At 40.5% G+C, this 22,591-nt stretch overlaps 1 protein-coding gene across 1 annotated transcript in view; it reads right to left on the bottom strand.

Annotated features, from left to right (window-relative positions):
- GABBR2 (gamma-aminobutyric acid type B receptor subunit 2) overlaps positions 1 to 22,591 on the bottom strand; it is a 495,928-nt gene that overhangs the window by 5,198 nt on the left and 468,139 nt on the right. Inside the window, exons 15-18 of the mRNA XM_065629246.1 lie at positions 20,250 to 20,474; positions 13,821 to 14,003; positions 11,153 to 11,282; positions 2,215 to 2,332 (exon numbers count right to left, since the gene is read on the bottom strand). Coding sequence (XP_065485318.1) covers positions 2,215 to 2,332; positions 11,153 to 11,282; positions 13,821 to 14,003; positions 20,250 to 20,474 — 656 coding nt within the window. The remainder of the gene's footprint in view (positions 1 to 2,214; positions 2,333 to 11,152; positions 11,283 to 13,820; positions 14,004 to 20,249; positions 20,475 to 22,591) is intronic.

Here is a 22,591-nt window from a genome sequence, read left to right as displayed (position 1 = left end):
TTGCTATTGCCATTAAAGAGTTAACATTTTTGCATTATTATCTTAACGTCCTCCTTTCATAAGTTTGTGGCAAGGAGGAAACCTTTTTCAGACTAATGTCCTTGAGGTCTGTGTTCTTGAATAAGAAATAGGTTCAGCAGAGTGTGTGACTACCTCTCTTATCAGATGCCCTGTGTACACAGTAAGTGAGAAAGAGAGGGCACAAACCACAGCTTGTTTGTAACACTTTTTTTTTTTTCCCACAAAAATGATATATTTAATGACCACGGAAGGCCAGAAGTGCTGCCGAACAAATTGAAAAAAGCACATACTTGAGGAAGAATATTCTTAAAGAGCAAAAAGTTTGGCAAGAGGCAATCTTTGGTCAAACAGAGGGAATCACAAAGCCCTAGTCCTGAAGATGGCTACACTTCTCTCTGGCAGGTCCCCTGTGGTGGAGTGGTGAGGCTCTGGTACCCAAACTGCCAACACATCTTCAGGGCAGACATTGACTCTTGGACCTGGCACAGTCACAGCTGTGCAAGTGCTGAATGACACTGTTTTGATCTACCAGGACTTCATTAATTACTTTCCATAAATGTCAGTGACTATTCAGATTTGTACTGACTTGCTCTTTAAGACCTTCAGGAAATCTCAGTCTTCTCAACAGTTACTGCTAGCCTAGGGGAGGGTCTGTCACCACCAAATGTTTTTATTTTTTTTTTTTTTTTTCCTCTCTATTAAATCTATGTTGGGACAACTGGATTGCCTGAGTGTCTGTGTTTTTCTTAGCATCTCTCTTAATGTAAGGTGGCCATGTGCAGATGAGGCTGCATTCACACTACATTATTTCTGACAAATGGTGCTGGTAAAAGACAGACCTCTAATAGCTATGCATTAAAGCACTCTGCTGACCCCATAAAGTCACGAGAGCTTTCTCAGCAAGGGCCCTGCTTTTATGAAATAACTAGATACTTCAGCTACTGGGGGCTCTTTTTTTGGTGCATATGTGTGCATGTGTGTGTGGATCAGCTCCAGTGCAGGTTTGGGTTGAGGTTTTTTGGGGTGCAAAGACAGAGTTAGAAATCCACGTGCTTTCCTGCCCCAGGTAGTACAAGGCAGTAATTGCTATCTGAAATCAGGTTTGTTGTCACTGATGGAACATGTGACTCAGTCTAGTAATTTATTTAATTTATTCTGTTTTTAAATAAGCTTTTAAGTTGCCTGTGTACAAAACAGGAATCTGACAGCTATTAGCTCAAATCCTGATGAAGTGATGCCCGAGTAAGTTGGCTGCCTTGGGGAAAGGGCTGATCCAGGGACAAACAAGCACGGTGCTTCCCTGAGCTCTGGCCCACAGCAGGCTCTGCTGAGCTGGTACAGGACAGTACATGCATTTATTATATAGGTTCCTGGAGAGAAAAGCTGATACCATCAGACTCTTTCCCCTCCATCAATCCAGCAAGTGCTTTGTGCCATCCTCTCCTTGTAGCCGCAGCATTGTTTCTAAGGGAAACTACTCGGTGCAGGCTTTCCTATGCCAAAACTCAGGTCCAGCTGCTATGGTAACGCTGAAAAGCCCTAAGACTGTTTTTATTTCTCAGCTAGCTTAAGATCGAAAGAGAACAAAATGGCGATGTACACCATGAGCCCTTCTGGCTTGTGTGTGGAAGGACTTGGGCTGTTGACAACAGCCACAACACATGTATGCACATATGTACATCCTCTTCTCTCCTTAACATACATTGGTGGTTGGCCACAGCTTGTCCTGTAACTCTCTACAGAAACTTTAGACATCATGTTGTTTCTGACAAGATAAAAGAAATATGTTAGTTTGCCTTTGGGGCACCGTAGGACCTACTGCCCCTGATTTCCTCTAAATCTGGTGGGGATAGTGAGCTGGGGGCAGGGAGGCATCACAGTACAACGTTGCTGCCTAATGGTGCTTCAGGAGTTGGCTTTCATATCTTCTGTTGCTGATGGTCCAGGCTCCCTCTGTAGCTGGGGTTGGCAGAAGGGGTTTACAGTGAAGGTCTTCCATAAAAATGTATGAAAGAGAAATATGGGTTTTGATGAAATGTAATAATTTAAATTAATGTTTTGCCAGCAAGGCAGCTGGTGTCCAGGGTGGAATTTATGGATGAAACAGTAGAAAACATATGCACACAATCACATGCATACTCAAGAGAGCAGGGGTACCTCCTTCTCTACCAGTATGTAATGGTGTATACTTACTGTTCTGGTGAGTTGATGTCTTCTATAGGATCTTTGCTTGTTCTGGAAGGGTCTGATGAGCCCCATTGTGCTGGTGGATTTTGATCAAGATGATTTTTCAAAATGGCTTTCTCACCATCTAGATGGATAACACATTCAATTTTACTTTACTGTGACCAAGTGACCATTTTTACAATGTTTCATTTTAAAATTTCCCAGATGTTCTTAATGCCACAAAGTAAAGCCTTTCTGCCCATATTCCAATACAGTCTCAGGTTTCCCTGTGAGTCCTTGGTACTCTTACGCTTCGGTGATGTGCTCCTTCAGAGGAACTGCCATGAAGAAACAGAAAAGGGACAAAACCTCTTTTGTCCTTCCTTTGCTTCTGCCCCACCTTTAAAAAAACTTACACAAACCAAACCTTGTTTCCCACCTCTGTGTAGCCCTATCATACCCTCTTGCCTTATGCTCTGAAAAAATTAACGTAACTGCATCATCATGTTACCTTGCACTCAAAAATTGTCACCTTTTCATATGAATAAAACCTCTTATTTAAGCCTTTTCCTAGAAAAAACTATAATCTCATTGATGAATAAAACCTTGGTACTCTTGCAATCACACAAGCAATTAAGTGCCATCATTTAACTATTTTCTATCATTTAGCACAGAAATATGATTCATATCAGTCGCGCGGGTCCATAGGCTGTCTGCAGGAAGGACAGCTAATGATTTCATTAAGCTTTCTCCTGCAGTTTTCTTTTTTTGGATAGTGATAACGTAGAAGATGGTAATTTTCCCCGTAGGTAGCTTCACTTGTTTCCCCCAGGAGTCCTGGGAGTCCCTGGCAAGCTGTGCTGAAGCTGGTTGCATCGGTCCCCCTGAGAAATGCAGACAAACACAGCCATTTTAAGAAGGCTGTCTTCGCCGGGGATCCTTTCTGTTCCTGCCTGCTTTTCCAAAGTCTCCCTGCTGTGTTAAGCCAAATAAAATCACATGGAAAACATCCGAGTAATGAGGACAGCGCACAGTTTTCATAAATAATTACAGAGCCGCTCCAAATCCATCACCGGCAGTTGTTTGCCACACACACAGAGGAACAGTGATTGCTGCAGGCATTAAGGCAGCGTGGAACGGGACTTGAAGGTAAAAACTGGAAAAGAACACTGGAGGATTTGAATGTAAAAATGGGTATGAGGGAGAAAAGCAGGAAAATATTGAAGAGAAAATGAAAATAGCATGAAAATCCCAGTGCATATTGCAGGATTGAGATGCTTTTCTGTTCTACTAGTGCTCAGAAGCCCCAAATAATGCTCAGGTCCCAGCACACTAGGAATATCTACGTTATCAATGAGCGCAGTAAGGATACTGGTGGGCAGCAGAAACAGGAGTGACGAAAGAAGGTGAAAGCAGAAACAGGAATGTTTTGAGGGCAAACTCCAACACGCATAATTGACCCAGCGTGGTCAGCCCCGGCATTACTTTGTAGCATTCACTTTCTGCTGTGAAAAACCTAACAAGCAACTTGGGAAGAAGTGAATAGGTCAGGATGCAAAAAGGTGCAGGCATGGGGATCTCTACAGCTCAGAAGAGGAGGAAAGAAGATTTTTTCACTTATGTTGCACGGTACACAAAGGTCTGGGTGAGAAAGGGGGCAATCAGAACACATGAAGCTGCTTCTGTTGGGGCAAGAAAATGTCAGTAAAAGAGAGTTAAGGAATTCAGTTGCAAGAAGAATGCTTAAAAGGAAGATCTGACAGGATTCACTGGTGGTTTAGATGTGAAGGGAGGGCAGCAAATACTCAAATCTGACAGTGGCTAAAATAAGCAATGAAGTCTATAATCTCTGGGCAGCCTGAAGTTTGCTGGTGTGGCATTTGCTGTCACAAGAGTTCAGTTTTTCTTTTCCATATATTGCATTTCTATGTATATTGAGCTTGACATTTGCATAAAAGCCTTGTGACGTCTATAAACAGACACATAGAAAAGAACACTTTTTACTCCCATGATTAAAACCAGCATTCAGTCCTGAGCTGATCTGAGCTGACAATGAAAACTGCTGACTTTATGATAGAGACCAAAATTAAAATTTGAGTAATCCTTGTAATTAGGGATGGAAAAGGTGTATTATTTAACTATTTTAAGGTCCCAACTCCTTTGGCGAAAATAACCTTTTACAAAGCCACTGAGGATTACAATTCTTCATCAAATGACTGGAATATGCAACTGTTGGGCTTTGGAGTATGTGATTTAGTATATTAATCTGTGTTATATGCCCCTTAAGGGGTTTCTTGTGCTTTCAGTTGTGTTGTGAGAGAGAGAGAGAGAGAAGGAGGTGGTCCCTGTCAAAAAGGTGGGGGATTTAGTTTAAAGTAGACAGAAATTATGTATTCTCTGCCTACTCACCCCTCAACACTGACTGCCCATATCTCACTGTGTGTTATTCTTAATAGACCCTTCTCTATCACACTTGCAGATGACTCTCCCTTAACACACTGCATATATTTCTGTGTACAAGGTTACCATATACAAGTTTTAATGTACTAGGTTAAAAAAATACAGGCAAAATCCACCTAAAACTGCCACAATTTTGAGATTTTTCTTTTTCCATTGCTTCTTTCAAGATGCAAAATGTTGGGTAATTCTTATTTGTTAAGCTTTTTGGGAGAGGAGTTGTTGGGGTTTTATTCTGCAGCTATGGAAACTAGAATATATATATTTTTTTCATTTACCTTTCATTTAAATAATGAAGAGCAAGATTCTCACTTAGTCATACGCTTCCAGGAGCTGGAGCTTAAAAACACTATCACCATATGCACTTAAAAAACTGAAGGGTGGAGGAAACTGATTTTATATATGTGAACAACTGAAATAAAATAAATTAAGAGTAACGGTAAACATTTGAGTTCCCAGTTTCCCCTGGAAAGTGTAGCGCTGCTTTAAGTACTTCCCCATCTTTTCTTCCTCTGTCCATTAACTATACCACTTGAAAAATGCCCTTCATTCTCATTCAGCCTTAATAAGTTGCACCGGGATGATCTCACTACCTTCAAAATTGAATTTACATTAGCCAGAAGTACTTTGTAAGTAATTTTCACCTTCGCAGACCTCAAACCGGAACTCAGAAGTCTGGCTAAGTGACGCCTGAACACTTTCCGTTCAGAAAACCGCCGGGGAAAAAAAGACAAATAGGTCTCAAGGGCCTCGCGCGGTGCTCACTAATGGCTTCATTAGAAAACAAAATCCCGCTGCCCAGTGGTTGGTGAGAGCCAGAAGGCTTCAGCCCAGGACCTTTCCCTACCTGCAGCAGAGAAATGAGTTCCAATTTACAAAGCTCGGAGCTGGCAGATGCGGAGGGGCCGAGCGAGGGGGCGGCTGCTCCCAGCTGCTCTCCTCTCGCTCTGCCCTGTGTATGATCACTCTGCAACCCGGCGCTGCCAAAATTTCCTGGGCTGGCTTAAACGCATCATGCATTTTAATAACTCCTGTTCAGCTGCAGGTCGAAAGCACCAGGTGACTGCCACTGCTGCGGTTTCTTCCAAGATTTTTCGAAACTGTGTTTCTTTAACTAGAAGTTTGTTTCGTTGACGCTTGTACACTGCAGCTTTATTGAACATCTTCATCATTATGATTAAGTGGCAATATTCCTCCGATGGCTTACAACTTGATGGCAGAACCCACTGTTCATCTCATATCTTTCAATTCCACTGTTGTTTTCTCTTTACTAGAAAGCGTATTTTATGCTCCGCAAAGAAGCAAGTGTGGTTTAATAATGACTTAATAGAGCTGGCAGAGAGAACCTTGCTGATTTACTAAAGAATTCTGGAAACTGTAAAGCTAGCTAAAGGCGTATTTTTAAAAATCTACTGTAATTTTTCACACTTCTGTGGTTTGGACCATGAAACAACACTAGCTAGTTTCTGCTTTTTATGTGAACAGGATGAAAAGAAAGTAAAACGAAAGAAAAAATTAAAATGATCACGTTGCCTGCTGGGTATATCAGAAAAAGTTCTTCTGAACTTAGCTCACAGCACTAGGCAGTCTAAAACATGACTTCTGATAGTTTTGAAAGGAAGATTTTTTTTTAAAAAAGAAAAGCCAGCAAGATTCTCCTTTGATTTATACTACTTTAAATCAGAAGAAACTCCTTTTACTACAGATTTGTTTCTGTGCAAGGAAGGGCAGGCACTGAACCTCTGGTAGTTTGGTCTCCCTGTTGAAATAGAAACAATCTCCAATTTCAGGATTGGAATCCATTTGCTGGACTTCATAGAAACTAGTATACATATCTCTATATGCAAAGGATATAAAGAACTATACCCTTCCTTTAAAAAGAATTCGTTTAAAGTCTTGCACACCTATTTCTGAAAGCCTATCCTTTGAATCTGTGGTTTCAATCTCAAGTTTAGTGCTTGAATCGCGTCAACTTCATAGAAGTAATATTTCCTCCCTCTGTCACAAAGGAACACTGTTCTGCTTCGCATTTACAAACAACATGCTGAAATCTGTTTTCCTTTGAGCTGCTTTTACACGCAGAAAAACTAACACTAGGAAACATTGGAGTGGGGTGACAACTGACAGCATGTAGGCATATCTGACATGTAAATGAATGTTCCCGGTCCATTTACAGCAATGAACAAAGACTGTTTTCTGGCTCAGAACAGAAAAGGCTTTCTGCGCAAGCAAGAGCACCTGCACAGAGAGAGAACTCGCAAAAAGGGTTTGTCCATAAGTGGGGACTGTTGTAAGGCTGTCTCTTGCTTCTTATGTACTTTCCATAGTATGGCTGCCATTCATTCATTTTCCTAATGTGCTATTCAGAAATGTACCGGCAAAGGTAGGAATAAATGGAGATTCTCCTGCAAGATTTCTTCTGAGCTTGACTTTATATGAAGCTCTTGCGATCTATGAATCATTCATGTAGAAATAATTTCATGTAATAAAATATCAAATAGAAATCAAACAGAGTAAGATTGTAAGATTCCAAGTACAGCAAAATTAGCCAGCCCCCCCATACCACATAGTATCTTCTCTCTGTATTCTTCTCCTCAGTAACTTTTATCTCTGCAGGAACTTGCATGGTTGAAATAACTTCTACCTTCATGAAGTCTCTCCTGTTTCTGGCACATCGGCTGCATGGGTGAAGGGAGCCCTTTTGGGAAGCTCTGGTTTTGTGCCCGTGCCAGGGTGTTTCTTCCCTGGAGCTGTGCGACACAACCTTCCTCTTTACACAGCATCACAGCTGCAAGCATTTGTCCTCCTTTTTCCAAATGTCAGCCTGGAAAACTCAGCCCTGTCTCCAAGCTTGGCCCCCTTTGCTGAACGGCGCTGCCAGGAGCCGAGCGTGGGTCTCACCCACAGCCCGTCCCTGCCTTAAACCCCAGCTGAAATGCGGCCCTGCAGCTCCAGCAAGGTGAGCGGATCCCACAAACAGCAAGCTGGGGGAGAAGCAAATGTGGTGCTGTGCACAGAGCCGAGGTCGCTAAGCAGACACAGTGACTCAAAATCACCCCAGGAATGTATCAAACGAAGTTAAGGGGATGCCCTTTTAAATTCAACTGGAGAAGCCATTTCTAGAGCCATGGTCTATAAAGCACATTGGGAACTACTTGACCACACAAAGCTGTCTAGCAACACAGGCAAAAATGCATTAAAAGAAAAAAATCAATCAAGCCATAAACTACAAACCACATTTCCTGATTGCTTTTCTTACATAGCCAATTGCTGTAGATGTCTCAGGAACATTACACATTTCTGAACAAGAGATGAGTGTCTCAGATAACATCTCTCTTTAAATGAGACGTACTGAATTGAAATGTGCTGTAAAGAAGGAGTACAACAGGAGCTGCTGCTGTTAATAACTAACCAGGGATCCCAAAGTTATGAAACTTAGCCTGAAGTCAGGCAGTTACAGGAGTGCACAGTTGTGTCTATCTATTTCGGCTAAAGTAATTTAACTTTTGTGTCCTAAATCTGTACTTGGCATAAATGACAGTAGAGGGGAAGGAAGAGAAGAACCAAATAACCTCCTTTGGCATTTGGCTATAAGAGTTAGGAATTTTAACATGAGACAGTTTTTACAGATCAGAAAACTACTGAAGTGTGCTATGACATCAAAGTTTGATTAGGACTTGTTTGAGATGCATTGCATAAGTCCTGTGTTATTATCTGTTCTTTGAAGTGCAGTGCCCTGAGTTTGTGTACTCAATAGCAATGGGGATATATTACCTTGCATTCTCTATGTGAACTCCTTCAGAACAGCAACGTATAATATTTTATAAAGAGGATTGACACAGGATTCAGCCATGTCCACAATGGAAATGTGGCAAATGATCTGCTATGATTTTTCACTCCAAGTCATGCTATTTTTAGCATTCCTCTTTACTGTCCTACTCCTTCTCTCTCAGTTCACATTTTTTACAAGGTCCAAGGTAGGCAAAAACCTTGTCATCACCTTAAAAACAACATTAGACTGGCTTCCCCAGTTGCACGGTGGAGGTGAGAGACATAGTCACTTCTAGGTCATGCTAATAAATTATTTACAATCCAGAAGCTTCACTCAAGTACCATCGGGGACAGATAATTTCAAGGTTCTGTACTTTCATTTACAGATGAAATACATAGCTACAGAAAGCATAGTTATGTCAGTCAGGGTTAGCTTTCCTGCAGCCGTGAGGGCCAGAATTTTTTAAAATACCATTTAAGTGATGTCTGTTTGCATCTGCACGGAAGCAGCAGTGACTCAGCAGCATGAATTCTCCAAAACCTTGTTATTTTGATTGGGATGGCAAATTTAAATTAAGCACATAGGCTGACTATTGGGAATGAACACGGTGAGAGAAATAGAAAGGAGATTCAGACATGCAGCTAGGGGACAGGGAAATGTGGAAATAGAGAAAACAAGAGGAAGAAGAAACAGAAATGGAGGAACAGAAAAAGGCTAGCAAGGGTTGTTGAACATGGTGGCTCAGAGCCTGGAAGCAGGAATATTTGGTGCCATTAGGGTCAGAATCAGAATACTCCAGGATACTCATGCCTGGGGCATGTGCCACTGTGTCTGGAACCAAGCTTCAAACACCTGCTGCATATTGGGATCCAGGTATTCTCCATTCCCAGGTGAATGGATGCTCTAACCTATTCAATAGGTTATGGCCTCCCCCCCTGCCTTTTGTGTAGAGCTTGGTAGGTCCATTCAGAAAACTGTGCCCAGCAGCTTCAGTCTGCTGAAGAATATCTACCCTGTAGATCCCGGTAATACATAGTTCCGAGCTACTCTGAACATTAAGGCTCTGTACTTACAGGTGATTTTAAATACGTACCCCCCAGCAGAAATGTGGACATTGGGGAATTGTACTGGGGGAAAATTAGGAACACATACAATCTTGGATGCTCCTGCTTAAAGCAGCAGTTAAGCATTGATGTCTTTTGTAGATAGAGCCACAAGTAAGTGTGGAAAGGTTATATTTTTCTCCTTGATTTCTTTACCAGCATCCTACTGTTAATGGAGTGCAACCTACTGTGGAAAGCATCCCATCCTAAATTTATACCCAGCATATCTCTTGAGAATCATTTTTATTTCTCATACCCAAACTCAGATGGGCATTTGGCACAATGTAATGTTATCTTTTCTGCTTGAAATATTATTCATGATTTATCATTTCTCCTGGAGCATCTGACATGAGTGGAACATTCTATATGTTCCTTTCAAACACTTGGTAAAACTGCCTCATCCCACTCACTGATGTTAGTTCTTGCTGCTGATCTCAGGCCAATAATCACACGCCTCCAGCAGCTATTTGCGTTTTCCTTTTCCTCCTTTCCCCCCTTCTGTTTTTTTTAATTTTAAAAAGGACACTGGGAACTCTATGGAGCTCTTCTTTTTTTTTTTTTTTTTTTCTTTTTTTCTCTTCTCTCCACAAGTTACACAACCAAGTGTATACCCAGGCTAAAACAAAAGGCATATGAAAAAGTAACCTTATCCAACCAAAATTTCAATATACTTTAAAAGCATGTATGAGCTCTTGCTGTTCTAAAATTATTCTTCAACAACTATACTTGCAGAAATGGCTTCTGTTCCACTTAACCAAGATTATGCTGCCACATCAATAGGAATTCTGAGCCTAGTATTGCAATAAATATGCAAGGCTACAACTTCCCAACATGGGACAACTAGTTTTTCATATATTATAGTAGTATTCAGCTATACGAAGTTATTTGCCAAAAGTCACAAAGTAGATCAATTCTAGAGTCAGAAATGGAAGCTAGGTGTCCTAGCTTCCACTTTATTGCGCTATGCACCAAATCTTATTGCTTCCCAAAAGTGAAATAGATTTAATGGAAGCAATTGTTTCACATGCATTTCTTTGGGGAGAGATGCAAGAGACACAGTAGAAACAACTTAGGAATATTACAGTCGTCATGAAATCCTTTTTTATCAGTTCCTAGGGAAGAGTTTTCATACATGAGTGCCTTCAATTCTATATTTAGAGTCCAAATCAGCACTGAAATATTTACATGCTTCTCTTCTACGTGCTTGATAGCAGTGTCCAAAAAGCAGGATTTTAACATCCTGCTCAGAAGAGAACATATTAAACTGGGCTTCCTCCTGCTGAAGGCTGGCTCGATTAACTCTCACAAGATCTGAAATATTCTGTGACTTTCCTTCCTCCATATAGCACAGAAAACTTGACTTCTGAACACATGCATGCTTTTAAAAGTTTCCCACTTTACTATGTGTATTATAAAGAGAGGGCATACAATAGAAAACATAGGTACAGAGAAATAATTACTAAGTGGGTACCATGCAGCTTATTATATGAATCTGCATGCTTTCTGTAATGCAACCAAAATATTTAAAGCTCTATCTTACCCAGGTCCAAGTGCTCTGGAATCAATTCAGTGACATGATTGCTGTTCAAAATCTCGGTGGGTTAAGCTACTAATGGATTTTACTAACTCTCACCTTTGCTGTCTGTAAAGTTCCGTATACTAAGAATGTCATTAAGATCCTGATAGTGGTTCTGCTTAATGTATGTTGTTTTCTCAGGAGTGTCCTGAAGCTGCATTGTGACTTCCTCCAAGTCTTTGTCCAGCTGCAAAACGGAAAGAGTATGAATCTCTAAAAATTCAAGAGTCATTGCTTCAGGTTATCTGCAGTAACTGCATGGCTTTAATTAGACTAGAAGGCAGGTGGTAAAGCAATTGCCACTCTGTGACAAATACAGTTTTCCTATAGCACTACAACAATGCCTCTAAAAATCATGCTACAAGTTACAAACCACATTCAGCTGTGATACTGCGCACAGGGCATACAAGAAGAATAAGCTTTAGTAGTTTAAGCAATTCAGATGTACAGCTGAATGAGAAAGAGACAGGCATTAGAAAGCCCTCCTGAAGACCTCTCAACTGTTTATTATTTATGCATACAATTGTGGCATACATAGCTATAATCGCTTTCTTGAATCAATCAAGTTATCGATCATATACGAGAATATAAGGGAACTTTGGCATCAGGGGCATGTCCAGCCATGTGACTTACTGTGGTCAACTCCACCAGGAATGTTTTGTTTCCCTAAAGATTATTTTTTCTCCTTTTACCTTTCTTAGAGAGACAGATTCCTGTTAGACCTTTTGTTTGTACCTCTGTGTTTGTGAAATTTCAAAGAAAGTTCAACTCACAGTTTTTAGTTTTGGGGATGAGAACACTCCATACTTGCATGATTTGAAAATTACCTCCATGGTTATTATCTCTTGTGTCTTAAACTGTGCAATCTGATAGCTAGTAGTAAACTGCTATTGCAACCATAACTTTCTAAGAGGGGGAAGAAACAAAAATCCCAGTCCTGTCTCCTGAGAAGCGTCCTTTAAGACTAGCATGAGATGGAGAAAAGCACAGATGTTTTCTGACTGGAACAGCCACAGCATGAATGCTGGGTTGGTGCACCACTGGTTTTTGCACAGAGCTGAACAGAGGATGCTCTCCCCAGAGGCTAACTTGTATTCAATTAGCTACAGCCTCAGTACAAAATATGCAAATATAAGCATCTTAATGGTGATCTGGAATGGTCTCTGTGAACAGTTGTCCAGAATGCTGTGTCCAGAGTATGTCCCACTCACTACTGGCATAACTGAATTTTAAAAGTGCTGAATTTTGCTTTGCATTGTTTCCTTATAAAACGGAGACATAGCAACTCAAGGTAGATAAGCCGGAGATGTAGTTCATAGAATCATAGCATAGTTTGGGTTGGAAGGGACCTTCAAAGGTCATCTAGTCCAAGCCCCCCTGCAATGAGCAGAGACATTTTTGTGGCCTCCTCTGGCCCCCCTCCAACAGGTCCATGTCTGTCCTGTACTGAGTGCTCTGGAGCTGGACACAGGACTCCATGTAGTTGCTAGCCATGGCAGGGCATGCTCTAAATCACTTTGACAATGAAACTCTTATTTGGACCTAGTGGTTCTGGGTATTTAATCTATTTAAGCAAAAACTATAAAGAGCAGCCAGGCCCTGTGTGCACTAACATGGCTCAGTTGCCCAGACCAGCCTTACCTGTTACCACTGTCATGAGCCTTGTGAGGCACAGGCTGAGATCTTGTGATTTTGGAGGCTTAGTAGAAAAAACTGCAGTAGGATAAAAAACTGAGATAGCCAGTAGCCAGCTGAGCCTTCATTAAAAACTGCAATGCTGTCACGTAAAAGGGACCTGGCAAAGTTGAACTAAATTTCTTTAGCAAAGCAGAGATAACTTTTGGTTTTGGAATCTTTAGTAGTTTGAGTAAACACCTTTTGATTAACTAGGCAATTGTCATTAGTTGAGATCTGGATGAAGAAGTAATGGTTGCAATAGCTTTTCCTCAAGGCATATGACTACTTCACAGTCTAGGCAAGGAGAGGTTATTTTTTTTGTAAGAGATAGATCAGTTATGGTTATCTTGTCTCACAAAATGGGCAGTCTTCAAGGGTGATTTGTCATGGTTTGAGGTCTCCTGAGCAAGGATGGACATAACTAAAAATATAGATGATATAGCTCTAATGGAATTTATGGTCTCCATGCACTTAGACTTCCTCTTGGTGGAGACTGAAGAAACTTCACAGCCTTTGTGCCAAAAGGGTCAGCTTACATGATTGTAAAGGTCTTTTCTACCTCAAGAAAATACGTAATTCTATTTCATAGCAGATATAAAAATCTGTCTAGCAAGTTTTTGAGTGAACTCTCAGAGAGGTTAAGAAATAACAGCAACAGTCTCTGAACTCAGCCATGAACAGGAACAAAGAGAGCTCTTAAGTGCCCCTGGGGCTGTGGGTCTCTGTTACCTTGCATGTAAAGGTTGCACTTCTAGAGCTATTGCTCTATGGTGCTCAGCATGTCCATGTGAAGCAACAGGGTAATTTGGCTGTTACAAATAAATAAGGGAAGTTTCATTTAAATTTGCTAAGGCACATTTTCATTTTATCGCACCTGCTAAGTATTTACTGTATTAATTAGCTATTCATATAAATAACCTGTTTCCTATTATAAAATTTTTCTATGGGGAAAGCTATTTTTTTCCTCTAAAATGTGGTCAACATTTAAGCAGATTACAGAATTGCAACAAGAAAGAAATGCCTAGGCAGTGTATACAATAAACAATACCTCTGTAATTTTCATTCTCAAGCGGTGGTTCTCTGACTGCAGTCCTTCTAGTCGAGATGTGCTGGCCTGATTGACGCTGGTGACTGATGTTGATGTTTTTGAATCTTCTTTCTTTTGATTTTGAGTGAACTGAAATCGTCTGTTCTGTGTGGCTGCATCTGGATTTGTCCTCAGTGTGATGAGCTGAAAGGTTTAGAAGACTTAAGAAATCCCATAGATGGTTTTATTTTTGTATCTATTTCTTTTGTAGCTCAAAATATTGAAAGGCAAACCAAGAGCTCCTTTCTGGCTTTCAAGTACAAAATTCTGGAAAGTGAGCTCTGTTTGCTGTGTGCAGTACTTGAGAATAACTTTATAGAATAAGTTGAATCAAAACAATTTTGTAAAGGGAAGTGTTCAAAAAAATCAGGAAAAACTCATTTAAAATACATGTAACTGGATTTTAATTATGTTAAAAATAATTTTTAATATTTAATCAAACATATTTTTCTCCTTCATTTACATCTTTATACTATCAAAGGATGTATTCCTTCTTTAAGAAAAAAAAAAAAAAAAAGACCATCTCTTCCCAAGCAGTTTCATTTGAAATTTCCCCTTTCCTACTGTTACAAGTAACACTCAAGCAGAGAGAGGCATGAAGCAGGACTATTAACAGAAAGAACTCATGGGAGATTGCACTCTGGAGATAACAGAAACTTAATTAGGTTTTAGTGACCCAAAATAAAACAAATCTGTTCAAATAAATTAAATAAGCCACTTAAAAAAAAAAAGGTTAACCTTAAATATATTTAATTTAAGCAAATACAAGTAAGATTTAACACTCAGTGACAATGTGAAAATACTACCTCGATGTGAGGAGGGAAAGCTACTAGCTGTTTGGCAAGGGGGAGAGAGCATCTCAGATTACTCTAGAGAACACAGAATTTATGATTACTTGCCAAGCAGCATGCATATTTGTATATAGACAAAGCTGAAGGAGCTCCCTGCCCTGAGAGCATAGGCATGGCATTGTAAAGGGGCAATCATTTTGTAAGCACAGCACAGCCAGATTTTGTGGTATTGCCCCATTTTGGAATTGGTTCCTCTCGTTCTTCAGAGCATGAAGCTGTTCTGCAGCTGCAGTGGCATGAAGTAAGAACATGGCTTGATAGAGATCTGACTGATCAGACGCTGAAGCACTTGGTCCCTGGCATGTATTTACAGACCAAGTCTGCAGATCTGGCTGATGCCTGAAGACAATAAATTCCCTTTTTCAGGTGATAAAAGAGATTGAGAAGGCTGAGATATTCAATGCCTTCTTCACCTCAGTCTTTATTGGTAAAACTTGCTTTCAGAAATCCCAGACCCCTAGAGATGCCTACATCAATTGAACACAGGTTCATGTGACCTGAGGAGGTGCATCCCTGAGGACTAAGAGAGCTGCCCAATGTCACTGTGAGGCCACTCTCAATTACCTTTTGAAGGTGATGTTGAATGGGAGAGGTTCCTGAGGAGAGTGAGAAAGGAAATGTCACAGTTGTGTTCAAGAGAGGTGAGAAGGAGAACCTATGGATATACTGCCTGGTCACCTTCACGTCAGTTGAAGGAAGGTGCTGCAGCAAATCCTCCTGGGAACCATTTCAAAACATGTGAAGAGCAAGAAGGTGATTAGAAGCAGTCATCATTGATTTCTGAAGGGGAAATCCTGCCTGACCCACCTGATACCTTTCTTCAGTGAGATGGCTGGGCTGGTAGGTGGAGAGAGTTATTTTTCTTGACTTAAGCAAAGATTTCAACACTGTCTCCCATAATGTCTTCACAGTGAAACTACTGAAGTAGTGACTAGGCAAGTGTTCAGTGAGGTGGACTGAAAACTGAATGAAGTGCCAGGCTCAAAGGATTGTGGAAGCCAGCCACTAGTGCTATACCTCAGGGGTTCAGGCTAGGACCAGTTGGGTTTAACATCTTCATTAGTGACCAGGATGATGGGACAGAGCACACCCTCAGCAAGTTTGCAGATGATCCTCAAAGAGAAGGAAGGGTTGATACACCAGTTGACTGTACTGCTCTTCAGTGGGATGTCAAGAGACTGGAGATCTGGGCCAACAGGAATCTCCTGAAACCGAGCAAAGGGGAAATAACAAGTCCTGCTCTTGGGGAGAAAGAAAGCCCAAGAACCCACCCAAACAGGCTGAGGGGTGTTTCACTAGAAAGCAGCTTTTCAGTAAAGGTACTGGGTATTGTGGAGAACACCAAATGAAATATGAGACAGCAGCACCCTGGGCCAATAGAGATGATCCTTCCTTTCTACTTAGCCCTGGTGAGAGCAAACCTGGAGCATTGTGTCCAGGTTTGGGCTCCCCAGTACAAGAGAGACAAAGCTGTACTGAAGAAAGACCAGTGAAGGGCCACAAAGATGCCGAAAAGGATTGGAGTCTTTATGATACAAGCAGTGGCTGATGATTGTTTAGCATTGAGATGGAAGAGACCAAGGGGGACATTATTCATGTGTATGTATCCATGTGTGATGGGAGAGAGTAAAGAGGATGGAGGCAGATTCTTCTTGGTGGTGCCCAATGAAAGGAAGAGAAGCACAAACTGAAAACCAGGAAATTTCATTTAACACCCGAAAAACCTTTTTTTCTACTGTGAACATGGTCAAACACTGGTATAGGTTCTCAGAGAGGTTGGGGAGTATTCATCTCTGGAGATAATCAAGACCAAACTTCTCAAGGCCCTGAGTAACCTACTGTAGCTGAGTCTTCCTAGAGCTTCCTGCTTCTCTTCTCCCCCATTTCTCTGATTCTAATTAGGCTGGTTGTAGTGACTGGTATATCTAACTCCCAGAAAAAAAACTGCATTAAAATGAAGTTAAAGGTGAAGAACAGTAATTACACGGCTTCTTAAATTACCAGGGAAAAGTGTTACAACATAAAAGCTCTGCAATTTGATGTGGTCTAAGTTCAAACCGAATATAAGATAGGAGTATAGCCATCCATCAATTGACTCATCATCATCTGGGAGTTTATAGCTAAAGACTGGATGTTTTGCTACAAGGACATAGGCTCTAATGAATTCATTAACGTGATGTGGGTTAGATGGAAAAGTCCATGGGCAATATTGTTGGCTCACACTGTACAAGGAAAGGGGTTAGATTGGCTTTTTTCTTTTTTTTTTTTCTGACCATAAAGTCAGTTGAACTTGTGTCTTGCTGCCTCACTTACGTGCTGTTTCAGTTTCGACAGAGTCAATGCTGAATATCTACAAAGAATCAATGCTAAAAGACAAAAAATTCTACCAACACAGAAAATGAATATTTTAATCCTGGCCTCCTAGAACTGATTGTGCCTTGCTGCTCTACAGGAAACTGTATCAGAGTTAATGTATTAATGCCATTAATGTTCTGTCTCAAAAGGGATGGTGCAGAAAAAATGGAAGGATATGGAAGTTTGATAAACATTGATATGCAGCTTCATGAAGAGATAATATCTATTAGGATTGCTTCTTTTAAAGAAGTGATGAGTATGCTGAAAAATACTATGGACATACTGGCCCTTAAAAAGATAATTAGATATAGCAGTTAACAGCAAAGCCACACATAATTTATATTTGAATTCTTCAGATTTCTTCTACAAGATATCATTGAACCCAGAAATCTGTAGTAGTTTTAAAAATGTTTGGACATTTTTTGGTCGGATAACAAGAATGTCTACAGTTATTCTAAGTAGGATGCAGTATAATCGATATCAACACTTGTGTTTCAGGACAACTTTAAATGGAAAGAGTGATGAAAATTTTTTCTCTGATCTGTTTTACTCTACTATGGAGATTTTCCTTACATTTTTCTGAGGCACTTGGTGCTGAAAAAAATGGCAGTGGATGAGGTGGATATTTAACTGGAGAAATATAGTAATTGCCATGTTATAAGTAAATAAGATTAGTAGAGCTGACAAGAAGGGAAAAATATCATGTTTCATTCCCTAGTTCACCTACATTGTTGAATACTTGCCTGATTCAGATTCATAAAAGGGCTGTGGCCAAACTGAATTCCAGCACTGTTGGCCCAAGAGACTGCCAGTGATTAGTTTAAAGGAATGTATTTTACTCGGTATAGCTGAGAAGTAAATGTAGTAAACTGGTACAAACCCATGTTACTGTCTGGCCACAGTTAAATAAACAAAAAAGTGGAACCTTCCAAGTCTTCATTATCGCCTCCTGTGCTTGATGAGCCACAGGCTTTAGAATTTCACCAGCAATCCTCCTACGTCACCAAAATTGTACTAATTGACTACATATTTCTTAAGGGAAGGGGCTCAATGGCTGTCTCACACTGACACCTTACCTAGATGTACAAACTGGATGGCATTGTATTTAGTCTTCTGTGGGTTCCAGACAGGCTGTTGTGAAACCTGAGCTGGAGCAGGTTGCAGGAGAGAGCGCTTGCCAGCCGTCCTGCTGTAACGGTGGCACAGCACGGCGAGAAGAAATGTAGGGCAACATTACGAGAGCAAGAAGAACTCGCCAGCTGTGAAAGCACCCACGTTGACATTGGAAGCGCTGCTTTCCGGCTTCTGCTCCAACCCCCCCTTTTCTTTCTTTTTTTTTTTTAGTGCATTATCTAATGACCATTTTTAATGCAAAATACCCAAGCATTTGGAAACCTGATAATACGTGGAATGAGATGAAGTGCTTCATACTAGAAGGCTATGGTTCATGTTTGTATTTTGTGTAGAAAGAACTGAGAGGAAAAATGAGGGCAGGGTAATCAGGGTTTAAAAGAAGAGCAGGTGAAGGGGTTAAAAAAGGAAACAGAAAAGCCATTTCAAAGCCTGTGGTAGCGGAAGAGAAGGATGGGCAAAGGAGCATGAAAGCAAAGGGGCAGAAAAGCATGTCACAGCATTAATAATATTTTCTCTTTGAAGAGAGTTCTGACATTCTGTGGAGGTATTTTTGGCATCAGAGTTTTAATATGCATTTTCATACAGCTTACACGCTTAAATCTTGCAGCATTTCAAAGTACTCTCCGTTGCTATGTTTGTGAATGTTCCCTTAATTTAGAATGAAATTGTGATTCTTCCCTATGATCCAGAATAAAAATATGCTGATATATGTCTGCACAGTTTTTTAATATTTGAGAAGTGAATTACAGAACTTGTAAAAACATCCTGGTTAGGTGGTCCTAGAGAACAAATTACTTCATTTTTTTGCAGCTTCTATTGCCAACCTGTGCCTCTAATTTCTTCCAGAGGGAACACTTTGAGATAAATTTATTAGATTTTGCATTTTACACATATAGTTCTTGGTCCCCCTGTTAGAACCATCACCAGGGATGTCACTTAGCACCAGAACCTGTTCACTAAAATTTGCTCAATAACATTGATTGAACATGGAGCAGTAAAGAGTCACAAAATTTTTATCACTACTCATTTGAAAAGCCTAAGAACAGATTCCAGAGGTGAAAAGACCTGCATCTTGACTCTTGCCTTGCAAATGTTTCAGACATTCAACTGCATATGCATCCAATTTGGGATGATAAGCTATGTTTATGCAAGTCACTTAAAATGAATACAATTATACATTTTACTTCAAAATGTCAAATACATTCTCCAGAACTTGAGTCTTTGCTAAAGTAAGCTTATGCAGAAACCAGTTTTCCCTTCATTCAAGATCTGTCATGCTCAGGCCTAAAGCTTAACTCTGCAACTGAAATCATCAAGTTTCAGCCCTCTGTGGGTGTCTTCTCAGTTCTTCCAAAAATGCACAACAAGCACATTCTCAGAGCCCAAAAGAGGAAAACGAGATGAAAGCATATGCCTCCCAGTCTGTGCTTCACTCAGTCCATTAATATATCCATTAGCAAATATATCTTCAGTGTCAGCATTTTCAGCGTACATACAGTTTTCCTCTGATGTACCGATAAAGCCTGTCGTAACACCATACTTGAATACCTTAGAGGTTTCAACACAGTTGACCTTACAGCATGCTGGTGAACTAAGAAGGTGTTACTGTTTTGTAGGTAGAGAAGCAGAGATCCTGATTATCTTGCTTAGGGTACGTAAGAAACATGGCAGCATAGACAACTGGACCTTCCCCTCCTGAATCCATACTTATCACCCTTTCAAAAATGTTCCTAAAAGTTGGAAATGGAGACTGTTCCATATAAATTACAGAAAACGACTTTTGTTTCCCCAGTCACAGATTCAGTAAAAATATAGTAATTAGAAATGCATGAATTCACACTTCTGTAACTTTGCATATTCCATTTTCTCCAGAATCTCATGAAGCTTTGTTCTTCCTCTCAAGATCCAGAGACAAGAAACTATAGATGGGCTTGATTTAGGATTTACACACATCCATGTACTTGAAAAAGCAATGAACTTTCACATATTATATCATAATTACAAAACAGGAGGAAAAAAATCCAGACCCATGCTAAACAAATTCACCTACCTTAGGTACAAACACAAGGCAGAGAGTAATGGTGCTGCAGAATATTATGACTAAAGCAACGATGCAGAACTGCACATTGGGTTGGTCCCGAGTAAGGAATGAAACAGCAGCACCAATAATGCACATTATCCCCACGTTGTATACACTCATTCCGATGTACTTGCTATCATTCAAAGCAGGAATGCTGACATTTCGTGTCTCCCAGGCTAGGAAACACCCGAATAACTGAAATAGTAAAGGAAGAAAAAAAATATTATAAGAGGAATTGGCAGACATCCAGAAAAAGCACTAATTTAAAACTGGTATGTTTTCTAACTAGACAAATATAGGTGATATTACAATACAGAGATACACACCTACCTTTTACCCAATATCTAATTAACCTATGTGATTTGTTTTGCTCACTAGGACAGATTCTCATTTTCACAAGAAAAATATGAAACTTGGAATTAGTTGTGATGGGAACGAATTTCTCTGAATAACTATTTTATACTTATACTTTATAAAAGTATTTTATACTTTTAGTAATTTTTAAAGACAGTCCTTCCTGTTTGTTTTCAAGGATTCCAGTAAAGATAAAATGTGTGTTGTTCTTTTAGCTATTTTTAGCAGCTGTTCTCAGTATACTCTTATACAATCCAGTCATTCATTGTATGATTATCACCTGCATTAATAAACAGCAGTGCCAAGATGTGTCTCATGGGAGTCAAATATACCATGTAGAAAGTGTCACCCTAGTTGTTCAGACTGCGATTACAATGTATTTTATTATAGTGGGAGTTAGTAATGGCCTTTCAATTGCAGTTGTCTAATGATTTTGGGCTTCAACATTCTAGTGGCTTTTTTTTTCTTTGGTGTATTTTTAAGTTTTAGCCCCTTTGCTATTTGCAATATGCTCTTGCAATTTACTGGGTAAAGTCTTCAGTGTAAGTAAGCCATCCTCATGCCTTGAAATTTAATTAGATTCTTCTACAACATGAACTATAGCAAACGATTATTTTATTTCTTTTGCATTCCTCAGAGAAATTCTAGCAATGCAGCAAAACCATAAATGAACTCAAAACATTGTAAATATATAATCCAGTTTATGGCCTAGGCAAAGCCCAGTAAGAGTGTATGGTGCCATGGGAAGAATGGCAGATACCAGATGGTATTGGAGGGAAGGAAAGCACAGAGAGAGGAACCATCACTAAGACTCAAGACATGGTTTATGTGTTTTCTAGCTTTTTCTGACCACGCTGCAGGGACAGACAAGAAGGAGAAAGAGAAAAGGTGCTCTGCCATTGACCTTGGTACCCTTTCTCCCAGACCATCACATTTGTCCACTGCCATATCATGAAGATAATATTCTCCTTTATACAACTGTGATCAGTGAGGTAATCCAGGAAATTAGAGGTCTATGATTATGCCATTTGGGGATTAACTGCAGTTGCCTAGTAAAAATTTACCTTCTGCTTTTTTTCCTGTGTGAAAAATCATTTTAAAACAATAATAAAAAAAAATCACCTGGACTAGAAGAACACTGTCTGGTTGCCAGTCAAGCACAAGATAGTTGGGAAGTGACAGATTTATGTTTGTTGTACAAACTCAGTTGTGCCCTTACGTGCTTTCAACTGTAGTAACAACTGGGCACTATTAACTGCAAATTTCCTTGATTACTTACTTAGTTTTTTACATCAACTAACAATGGCAACAAACCCAGCCATTTGTGACTCAGCTGCTTTGCACTCCCACAGACACTAGCAGGCTGCAGCCACCTACCTACTCACCCAGGCACTTCAGGCCAGGATTTACTGCTGAAATATCAGCCCTGCCCGCCCGTTGCTGAGCTTGTCTGCTGGCTTATTTCATTCTCTTGCCTACAGCACTTATGTTTCCCTGCCACATGTTCATGAGCAGAGCCAGCTGGAGGGCTTTGGCGGATTAGGCATCTACTCTCAGCCCATGGAGTGTGGCAGGCTGGAGGTGCTGCCGGGTCCGGGGGAGATTCCTGCTCACCTGTTTTCCAGTGCTGCCATCACAATCTGAGTAAAGACATGTAGGTGGGGGTGGCCCTTCACAGGAACGGCACCAGCAGTTGCCCTTGCAATCCTTACCCAAGTCTTCCTCAGCACCGCCCCCACCCTACCCCCTCCACATACTGCTGCAGGACATGGTGCTCTCCAGGGCACTCACTCGCCTCCTTGTCACAGGCCTACCTCTTCTGTTTTGCTTCTTGTAGGACTAGAGCCCATACCTCATCTAGGTCCTTTGCCTCTTCCCCTGCCCTTCCCAGCAGCCTAAGAAGTGCAGGAAGAAAAGTAGTGGCTGCTGCAGGAGAATCACAGAATCACAGAATCACA

This window comes from Caloenas nicobarica, chromosome 2 (genome assembly GCF_036013445.1).
Source record: "Caloenas nicobarica isolate bCalNic1 chromosome 2, bCalNic1.hap1, whole genome shotgun sequence".
Taxonomy (NCBI): domain Eukaryota; kingdom Metazoa; phylum Chordata; class Aves; order Columbiformes; family Columbidae; genus Caloenas; species Caloenas nicobarica.
The sequence above is the reverse complement of the archived record's forward strand: the minus strand, read 5'-3'. Positions and strand labels throughout refer to the sequence as shown.